The sequence below is a fragment of the Nicotiana attenuata genome, chromosome 7, assembly GCF_001879085.1.
Source record: "Nicotiana attenuata strain UT chromosome 7, NIATTr2, whole genome shotgun sequence".
In the NCBI taxonomy this organism is placed as follows: domain Eukaryota; kingdom Viridiplantae; phylum Streptophyta; class Magnoliopsida; order Solanales; family Solanaceae; genus Nicotiana; species Nicotiana attenuata.
This window is the reverse complement of record NC_031995.1, coordinates 99,357,197-99,368,452: the sequence shown is the minus strand read 5'-3', so window position 1 is coordinate 99,368,452 and position 11,256 is coordinate 99,357,197. Positions and strand designations below refer to the sequence as shown.

Genomic DNA, 11,256 nt, shown 5'->3' with positions numbered 1-11,256 from the left:
AAAGAGTGAGGCAATTTTGCAAGCAATTTATGTGAGATTCAAGTGATTCATGAAGCTACTTGGACAAGATAGAAGAACCAATTCCATTGTGTCTTTCTTTTATTTTAGTTCAATTGTAGTAGGTGTTTTAAAGTTGTACCTTTCTAGCTTTCATAGAAGCAATTGTATTAGGTACTTTGAGTATTCAAGTTAGAGTTAACTTGAAGGTGTCGCAACAGTTGAGGCTGTGTGCTACACTGGAATTAAAGTTTAATCCTTAGGTTTACAAGAGTTTTGTAAATGCTGTTTTGGCTCAGTGAGTTTAGTGGAAGTTTGGGAAAATCCTACTGAGTATAGGTCGTGGTTTTTTCACCTTTTGAGCCAGGTGTTTTCCACTTAAAAATCTCTGTGTTCTTTATTTTATGTACTTATTATTCCGCAAGAGTAGTAGTTAGTACACCTAGAAGAACCAAGTTCTTCTAGAGCAAAAATTGGGTACCACACAAATCACCCCCCCCCCCCCTCTTGTGTGGTATTGACGTTAAGAACCTCACATTTGTTTATGCAAAATGCTCAGTAATTGAGAGGTTGGAATTGTGGGATCACTTGTATTACTTAGCAAGTGATATGAAATTGCCATGGTTGGTAGGAGGGGATTTCAATGTGATATTACATGAAGATGAGAAAATTGGAGGACTACCGGTACACCCGCCTGAATATGAGGATTTTGCATTTTTGTGTAAATTCTTGTGGTTTGTTCGAGCAAGGATACAAAGGAAGTCCATTTACATGGTGGAATGGGAGGCTGCGTGTATATTCAAAAGATTGGATAGGATATTTGTGAATTTTCCATTTCAGAACATGTTGCCATCTATTGAGGTTGAACATCTAATCAGAACTGGATCAGATCATGCACCATTGTTAATGACATGTGGGGAGCAGACCCCCAATTTTGTCAAGCCTTTCAGGTTCTTGAACTTTTGGACTAAACTAACTACATTTATGGATGTGGTGAGGAATAATTGGGAAGCTTATTTCATAGGGGATCCGTTTTTGATGTTCAAGAAGAAGCTCAAGAGGGTGAAGGCAGCACTGTCAAAATGGAGTAGGGAAATATTTGGTGATATCTTCAAGCAACTGGCTATTTTGGAGGACATTGTTAGGGTAAAAGAGATGTTGTTTGAAGAAGAGCCTTCGATTAAAAACAGGATTGTGCTTCAAATGGCACAATCTGAATTGAAAAAATACTTGAGTATTGAGGAGCAGTATTGGAAGCAAAAAGCTGGGATGACTTGGTTTGCTGAAGGAGATAGGAATACAAGTTTCTTTCACAATCATATCAATGGCAAAAGAAAGAAATTACAACTGAAGAGGATCAAAAGTGGAAGTGGGGTATGGATTGAAGACCAGGAGCAATTGGCTACAGCTGCAGTGGACTTTTATCAAGAACAGTTCACAAATGAAGGTGATGCATCTGACTTTTCCTTGCTCAATAATGTACCTTCAATGGTCACTATGGAATAGAATTTAGAACTTAGTGGATTGCCAACAATTGAAGAGGTAAGGACAACAATTTTTGAGCTTAGTGGGGAGAGTGCTAGTGGTCCAGATGGATTCACTGGCCTATTTTATCAAACATGTTAGGATGTTATTGGGGCTGATATACACAACATGGTGCTACACTTCGATGGAGGAGCTGCACTTCCTAAATCCATCACTCATACCAATCTAGTCTTGCTGCCTAAGAAACCTAGAGTTGAGACCTTTTCTGACTTAAGACCTATTAGCTTGAGCAACTTCATTAACAAGGTCTTGTCTAGAGTTACATGATAGATTGGAAATTTTTTTGCCTTCTCTAATATCTCCTAATCAATCCGGATTTGTGAAGGGTAGGAATATATTTGTGAACATCTTATTGACTCAAGAAATTGTCACTGACATAAGGTTAAGGGGAAAGCCAGCTAATGTGGTGATAAAGCTTGATATGGCTAAAGCTTATGATAGGGTTTCATGGAAGTACTTATTGCATGTACTAAGGAAGATGGGATTTTCTGAGCACTTCATCAACATGGTGTGAAACTTGATGTCAAATAGCTGGTATTCAATATTGGTGCAGTCATCAAGGTTCTTTAAGTCTATAAAGGGTGTGAAGCAAGGGGATCCTCTATCACCAGCATTGTTCATTCTGTCAGCTGAGGTACTTTCCAGATCTTTGAATAAGCTATTTGAAGACAGGTCATTTGTGGGATTTGGAATGCCTAAGTGGTCTGATCCTTTAAACCACTTGGCATATGCTGATGATACTATAATCTTTGCTTCTCCTCATCCTCCATCCTTGAGCAAGATTATGGTGGTGTTGGGGAACAATGAGAAAATATCAGGCCAGATGATCAACAAAGATAAGAGTTCATACTACATGCATTCCAGGATTTCTAATGGATTGTGTCAGGCAGTTGGAGCTATTACAGGATTTGCTAAAGGTAAATTCCCCTTCACATATCTATGGTGTCCTGTTTTCTACACTAGAAGGAGGAAGGAATATTACGAAGATATTATCAAGAAAGTAAACGCTAAATTGCATTCATGGTAAGGAAAGTTGCTGTCATTTGGAGGAAAGGCAACACTCATTAATAGTGTGTTGCAAAGTATGCCAGTCCACATGTTATCAGTCCTGCATCCTCCAAAAAAATGTCCTGGAGCATCTTCTTAAGATTTTTACTAGATTCTTTTGGAGTACAAAGGAAGAAGGGAGAAGCAGACATTGGGCCTCATGGCAAAATCTTTGCCTTCCTAAAGAGGAAGGAGGCCTAGGTTTTAGGTCCTTACATGATGTGTCGAGGGCATTGTTTGCTAAACCATGGTGGAGGTTTAGGACCACAAAATCTTTGTGGGTTAATTTCATGTGGAATAAGTATTGCAAGAAGGAGATACCAACGGTGGTGCAGTTTAGAAGGGGGTCTAATGTTTGGAGAAAAATGCTGAATGCTAGGGAAGAAGTAGAACATGAGATCCTATGGGAATTGAAGAGTGGAAAAACTAATATTTGGCATGAAAATTGGACTAGATTGGGTGCACTTTATCATGTATTACCTGAGGACTTTCCAATCAATGAAGATCTTCAGGACGTGGCAGAATTACGGCAAGGTGAAACATGGGATGATCAGTTGCTAGATCAAACCTTCAATGAGGAAATTGCAGAACATATAAGGCTAAATGTACATTATGAAGGCAGTGAGGGATACTGGGATAGGCCATACTGGATGCCAACTCCTTCAGGCAAGTTCAGTGTTAGCAGTGCTTGGCAAATATTAAGGCATAGAGCTGATCCTAATCAGGAATTCAAGTTAATGTGGATTAAAGGCTTACCATTTAAGATATCCTTCTTCTTGTGGAGATTGTGGAGGAAGAAAATAGCTACTGATGACATATGGAGGAGGCAAGGGCAAATGGTGATGTCTAGGTGTTGGTGTTGTCAGCAGCCCCAAGAGGAATCTATTGAGCATATATTTATCACAAGTCCTACTACCTCTAAAGTATGGAACTTGTTCATGGAGGCTGCTGGAATTACTGTGCCACTGATTCAATTGAAGCAGGTTATAAGGCATTGGTGGTATGCTCAATGTTGTCCAAAGCTAAAGCCATTGTTTCAAGCAGTACCGACTATCATCACTTGGGAACTTTGGAAGAGAAGAAATGCAGGTAAACATGGGGGTTCAGTGTCGACAAATAGGGTGATTCATGAGATCAATAGGACATTGCATCAACTGGCGAGGGTGAGGTATGCTTGGATGCCTAATATTCCATTGTTATGGCTAGACATAATTCAATATTTTGAAGGATATAAACCTATATTGATCACTACAAGAGTAACATGGAAGTGTCCTTTTCATGGTTGGTACAAATGCAATACTGATGGAGCCTCAAAAGGAAATCATAGCCCTAGCTCATTAGGATTTTGTGTGAGGAATGATGAAGGTGATGTGGTGTATGCAAGGCAGTAGACCTGGGAGTGACAACTAATGTGGTGGCTGAAGCTAAGGCTATTCTTCAAGGATTGGAATACTGTGTGGAGCATGATCTTCACCCTCTCATATTGGAGACTGATTCATTAGTGATGAAGAAAGTGATAGAAGGGGAATGGAATCCTCCTTGGGTAATTGCAAATGATGTGAAGAAAATTAGAGAGATGAAGGACAACTTCAATGTGATCTTTCAACATGTGTTCGGAGAAGGCAACTCAGTGGCGGATTTTATAGCTAACATTGTTTTCTCTTTTGCAGGTACATCTGAGTTTCACTCATTCTCTAAACTGCCTAGTGCAGGGAGGAGGTTGATTAATTTAGACAAGTCTCAAACTCCTAACCTTAAGGTTAGAATAGCAAAAAGAAGAGCCCCGGACTGATGGCTTCACAAGATTGGAATCTGCATATACTTGCTTGTTTCTTTTATGTCTCGTTCTGTATGCTATTAAGGTACTTTTCAGTGGTATTAGCATGGTCACATGCTCATTCTGGGGGTGCTTTGATAGTGTACAAGACCAATGGGATAAGCAGGTATTGGATGGTGCAATTTATTCTATTTCTAATATGTTCAAATGTTAAGGAAAAGGTTGAATCTGTTATGTGGAACTTCTGGAGATTGTTGAATCATTTCTCAGTGGTATTAGCATGTCTTCATGCTCAATCTGAGGATGGTTTAGCAATGTTTAGAATGATTTCTATATTAAAGGTTCGGGAAGAGAAGGGTCTGAGCTTACTGTCACGATCCGGATTTCCCACCCTCGGGAGTGATGATGGCGCCTACTATTAGGAGCTAGGCAAGCCAATTATTTATTACCTCTTTTAGCAAGCCTCGACATTAATTAAACAACGAAACATTTAATAGAAAAGCGGAAGTCTTAAATTAAATAAACTGATAGCAATGCGGAAGTCCAATACAACTCTACCCAGGAACTGGAGTCACGAACTCACGAACGTCTAGAGAATGCTAAATACAATGTCTGAATAAAAATATAATTATGTTTGTTCTGGTACAAAGGATAACAAACTAAGGTAAAGATACAAGAGACTCCGGGCCATGTGGACGCCAGCAAGGCTACCTCGGGATCTCTGGACTGAGGTCAGCTCCCAAAACTCCTACTGCTGTCCAAAGGCTGCTCCGGCTCCGTGATCTGTGCAAAAAGATGCACAGAGTGTAGCATCAGCACAACCGACCCCATGTGCTGGTAAGTGCCTGGCCTAACCCCGGCGAAGTAGTGACGAGGCTAGACAGGACTACCAAAACCAAGCTGTGCAGATCAATATATATATATATATATATGCAATAGAAGAGAATACAGAAATTTAACAAGTCAAGAGGGAGGGGAGCATACTATAGGGAAGGCAACAATCCGGATAACAAAAAAAAAATCAACAAATAGAAGATGAAACTGTACAACTGCAATATCAACGAGGGTAGAAATTCAACAATTTGCACGGCACCATCCTTCGTGCTACCCTCGTTTTCACCCAAACAATCAAATAAAGTGCACGGCATCAACCTTCGTGCTTTTCCTCACATAAACACTCATATCATGGAACGGAATGACCCTTCGTGCATTAGTAATCAAAACATGGCACGGAATGTTCCTTCGTGCATTAGTAATCAAAACATGGCACGGAATGTTCCTTCGTGCATTAATAATCAAAACATGGCACGGAATGTTCCTTCGTGCATTAATAATCAAAACATGGCACGGAATGTTCCTTCGTGCATTAATAATTAAAACATGGCACGGAATGTTCCTTCGTGCATTAATAATCAAAACATGGCACGGAATGTTCCTTCGTGCATTAATAATTAAAACATGGCACGGAATGTTCCTTCGTGCATTAATAATCAAAACATGACACGGAATGTTCCTTCGTGCATTAATAATCAAAACATGGCACGGAATGTTCCTTCGTGCATTAACATATTCTCAACACAAATCGTGCACGACATCAACCTTCGTGCTTTATCACTCTTCCTCACCCAAGCAACAATCACAACCAGTGGGGCGAGGGGATAGACAAACAGTAATAGAAGTCCCGGCAAGGGAAAACACAAGTAAACAGTTAAATCCCAGCAAGGAAACAACAACAATGACTATCACATCTCGGCAAGGGAAAACAACAACAATGACTTTCACATCCCGGTTAGGGAGGTAATCAATATACGAATACAGCCCGGCAAGGGAATAATCACATTTCTTTCTCTTTCTTTCATTTCTTACTCAATAATTACTTTATCGTTCAAGCCACGCTCCAAAGAGTTCACAAATCATAATTCTTTCTCATACTTTTCACATTATACGGAAATCATAAATTACACAAGGAAGTCTCACAATAAAATTAGAATAAGCACAAATAAGGACTCACGGTCATGATAGACACCAATGTATAGATACTCGTCACCATGCCTATACACCGTACTCGACAATTTGCAATTAGCAAACGATACTCTAATCATATTCCCTCAAGCCAGAGTTAGATCAAACACTTACCTCAACTTCCACGGCTAAATAAATCCACAACGACCGCCTTTCCTTTCGAATTCGGCTCCAACTCAATCAAATCTATGAAATAACGACTTTATAATATCAATAATAGCTAAACAAATCAAACTCAATGCCTAAATATAGGTTCCCAACCTTTCTTCCAAAAATTCCAAAATCGACCCCGGGCCCGCCTGGTCAAACCTCGAGGTTCGAACCAATTCCATATCACCCTTTCCCCCACGAGCCCGAATATACAATTTGTTTTCACATTCGACCCCAAAACGAGGTCTAAATCAAAGAAAATCGAAAAGCCCTAACTCTACCCAATTCCCCAAATTTCAACCCTAGATTACATGTTTTAGGCCTAGGATTTCAATGGATGATGATAGAAAATGGAGAAAACGAGTTAGATAATACTTACCCAAGAAGATTTGGTGAAGAATCGCTCTACAAGTCGCCTAGGGGCTGTGGAGAAGAAGAGCTCGTGTGAATTTTTGAGTAAAACCCGTCACTGTTCTGTTTTTAGGCTTTTAAATTAACTGGACAAAAATGCCCTCTGCGTTCGCGACACAGGGGTCGCGTTCGCGAAGCAGGGGGAATTGGAAGCATCGCGTTCGCGATAGGGGTCTGCGAACGCGTAGAGTTAATTACTGGGGTCCTAGATTTTGGCTTATGCGAAAGCGTGAATGAATACGCGAACGCGTTGAAGGGGGGGCTGGCACTACGCGAACGCGTGAAATTGAACGCGAACGAGAAGAAGGGGATACCACAGGCAGTGCGAACGCGAGCTGAAGGCTGCGATCGCGAAGAAGAAAAAGCCTGTGCAAAAATTGCAGAAAATCTGATACTTTTCCTAAGTTCAAAACATCCCGAAACACCTCCGAAACACTCCCGAGCCCTCGGGGCTCCTAACCAAACACATACACTAACTCAACAACATCCTACAAACTTAGCCGTGCGATCAAATCGCCAAAATAACATCAAAAACAATGAATTAAACCTCAAAATCATCACTTTTTCATCAAACTTCATAAACTATCATTTTTAGAGATTTAGGTCCGAAACACGTCAAATGACGTCCGCTTTCAACCAAATTTCACAGAAAGCGCTTAAACCACATGTAAGACCTGTACCGGGCGCCGGAACCAAAATACGGGCCCGATACCAACACGTTCTAATCAATTTCCTTTTTCAAATTTCCATATTAATTTCAGAAAAACAATTTTACAGAAAAATTCATTACTCGGGCTCTAGACCTCAGAATTCGACTCCGGGCATATGCTCGAGTCCTATATTTTTCTACGGACCCTCCGGGACCGTCAAATCACGGGTCCGGGTCCGTTTACCCAAAATGTTGACCGAAGTCAACTATATTCATATTAATATCAAAATTTAGCATTTTTCACACGGAGTTCATATTTAAGCTTTCCGGCTACGCGCCCGGACTGCGCATGCAAATCGAGGCTACTAAAAATGAGGTTTTCAAGGCCTCGGAAGCGCGGAAAAGAGAGAAAACAGGTGAGGACCCTTTGGGTCGTCACATTCTCCACCTCTAAAACAACCGTTCGTCCTTGAACGGAACAAAGAAAGAAGTACCTGAGTCGGGGAAAAGATGAGGATAACGGCTCCGCATATCAGACTCGGACTCCCAGGTCGATGCCTCAGGAGGCTGACCTCTCCACTGAACATGCACTGAAGGAAAACTCTTCGACCTCAACTGTCGAACCTGCCGGTCTAGGATAGCTACTGGCTCCTCCTCATAAGACAGATCCTTTCTTCCCAAATCTCATCACGCCCTTCATAGGCGACACTCGGAGCAAGACCCGCTCACCAACCATTAAAGCTACATCCCGAACCTTACGATCTGCATAACTCTTTTGCTGCGACTGAGCCGAACGAAGCCTGTCCTGAATGATCTTGACCTTATCCAAGGCCTCTTAAACTAAATTTGTACCCAACAACCGAGCCTCTCCCGGCTCAAACCATCAAATCGGAGACCGACACCGCCTACCATATAAAGCTTCATAAGAAGCCATCTGGACGCTCGACTGGTAGCTGTTGTTGTAGGTAAACTCCGCTAAAGGCAAGAATTGATCCCACGAACCTCCAAAGTCAATAACACAAGCTCGGAGCATGTCCCCCATATCTGAATAGTCCGCTCAGACTGTCCGTCCGTCTGAGGATGGAATGTTGTGCTCAACTCAACCTGGGTGCCCAAAGCCCGCTGAACCGCTCTCCAGAAGCGCGAGGTAAACTGCGTACCCCGGTCCGAAATGATAGATACTGGCACCCCATGAAGGCGAACAATCTCTCTGATGTAGATCTCAGCTGACCTCTCGAATGAATAAGAGACTGCTACAGGAATGAAATGTGTTGACTTGGTCAGTCTATCAGCATTAACCCATATCGCATCGAACCTCTTCCGAGTCAACGGGAGTCCGGTAACGAAATCCATGGTAGTCCTCTCCCACTTCCACTCGGGAAGCTCAATCCTCTAAAACAGTCCACCAGGCCTCTGATGCTCGTACTTAACCTGCTGACAGTTCAAACATCGATCCACATATGCAACAATATCTTTCTTCATTCTGCGCCACCAATAGTGCTGCCTCAGATCCTGATACATCTTCGCGGCGCCCAGGTTAATAGAATACTGGGAGCTATGGGCCTCCGCAAAGATCAACTCTCGAATCCCATCAACATTGGGCACACAAACTCGCCCCTGCAGTCTCAAGACACCATCATCATCTAAGGTCACCTTCTTGGCACCTTCAAGCTGCACCGTGTCTCTCAGGACACACAAATGGGGATCATCAAAATGCCGATCACGGATACTCTCCAATAATGAAGAACGAGCAACCGTGCAAGCTAACACTCGGCTAGGCTCAGAGATATCGAACCTCACAAATCGATTGGCCAAAGCCTGAACATCCAAAGCAAGCGGCCTCTGGCTTGCCGGAATATAAGCAAGACTTCCCATGCTGGCAGACTTCCTACTCAATGCATCGGCCACCACATTGGCCTTCCCCGGGTGATACAAAATAGTAACATCATAATCTTTCAATAACTCCAACCATCTCCTCTGCCTCAAGTTCAACTCCTTTTGCTTGAACAAGTACTGAAGACTCTTGTGATCAGTGTACACCTCACACGTCACACCATATAGGTAATGCCTCCAAATCTTCAAAGCATGAACGATGGCTGCCAACTCTAGATCATGAATCGGATAATTCTTCTCGTGGATCTTCAACTGCCTCGAAGCATAGGCTATGACTCTGCCATCCTGCATCAATACTGCACCAAGCCTAATACGGGAAGCATCACAATAGACTGTATAAGGCCCTGAACCTGTGGGCAAAACCAATACCGGTGCCGTAGTCAGAGCTGCCTTGAGCTTCTGAAAGCTCGCCTCACACTCATCTGACCATCTGAACTGGGCACCCTTCTGGGTCAATCTGGTCATCGGAGCTGCAATAGATGAAAACCCCTTCACGAACCGACGATAGTAGCCTGCTAACCCCAAGAAACTCCGAATCTCTGTAGCTGATGCTGGTCGAGGTCAGTTCTTGACCGCCTCTATCTTCTTCGGGTCCACCTGAATACCTTCTGCTGATACAACGTGACCCAGAAATGCAATCGAACTCAACCAGAACTCACACTTGGAGAACTTGGCATATAACTGACTATCCCTCAGAGTCTGAAGAACCACCCTAAGGTGCTGCTCGTGCTCCTCCTGGCTGCGGGAGTATATCAGAATATCATCAATGAAAACTATCACGAACAAGTCCAAATAAGGCCTGAACACTCGGTTCATCAGCTCCATAAATGCTGCTGGGGCATTGGTCAACCCAAATGACATGACCAAAAACTCATAATGCCCATACCGAGTGCGGAATGCTGTCTTAGGGACATCGAATGCCCTAATCCTCAACTGGTGGTAGCCAGATCTCAAGTCTATCTTTGAAAACACCTTCGCACCTTGAAGCTGGTTGAACAAATCGTCAATCCTCGGCAGCGGATACTTGTGCTTTATCGACACTTTGTTCAATTGCCGGCAATCAATGCACATCCTCATCGAACCATCCTTTTTCTTCACAAATTACACTGGCGCACCCCAAGGCGAAACGCTGGGTCTAATGAAACCCTTCTCAAGCAAATCCTGCAACTGATCCTTTAACTCTTTCAACTCCGGCGGGGCCATGCGATACGGCGGGATAGAAATGGGCTGCGTGCCCAGATCCAGATCAATACAGAAGTCGATATCCCTATCGGGCGGCATACCCGGCAGGTCTGGAGGGAAAACCTCAGGGAACTCCCGAACAATGGGAACAGAATCAATAGAAGGGACCTCTGCGCTGGAGTCGCGAACATATGCCAAATAAGCTAAACACCCCTTCTCGACCATGCGTCGAGCCTTCACATATGAGATAACACTGCGAGTGGTATGACCTGGGGTCCCTCTCCACTCCAAACGGGGCAAATCCGGTAAAGCTAAGGTCACGGTCTTGGCATGGCAATCCAAGATAGCATGATACGGGGGCAACCAATCCATCCCTAATATAACGTCGAAATCCACCATGTCTAAGAGCAACAACTCAACACGGGTCTCAAGACCCCCAAACACTACAACACAGGAATGATGAACTCGGTCGACCACTATAGAATCACCCACCGGTGCAGACACATAAACAGGAATACTCAATGCATCACTAGGCATAACCAGGTACGATGCAAAATGGGATGACACATACGAATACGTAGAC

The 11,256-nt window shown here is 43.0% G+C and overlaps 1 protein-coding gene across 1 annotated transcript; it reads left to right on the top strand.

Annotated features, from left to right (window-relative positions):
• Positions 607 to 4,645, top strand: LOC109230317. The gene is made up of 9 exons (XM_019395827.1): positions 607 to 1,488; positions 1,624 to 1,788; positions 1,868 to 2,050; positions 2,096 to 2,542; positions 2,721 to 3,752; positions 3,974 to 4,211; positions 4,260 to 4,348; positions 4,452 to 4,532; positions 4,637 to 4,645. Exons 1-9 carry the CDS (start codon positions 607 to 609, stop codon positions 4,643 to 4,645), a joined length of 3,126 nt encoding a protein of 1,041 aa, XP_019251372.1.

Bases quoted from the DNA above. Each gene is read 5' to 3' on its own strand.
- LOC109230317 (XM_019395827.1), top strand. From the start codon at position 607: ATGAAATTGCCATGGTTGGTAGGAGGGGATTTCAATGTGATATTACAT. The intron at 1,489-1,623 runs GTCACTATGGAA...CAAACATGTTAG, and splicing joins TCAATAATGTACCTTCAATG to GATGTTATTGGGGCTGATAT. The intron at 2,543-2,720 runs GTAAACGCTAAA...TGGAGTACAAAG, and splicing joins ACGAAGATATTATCAAGAAA to GAAGAAGGGAGAAGCAGACA.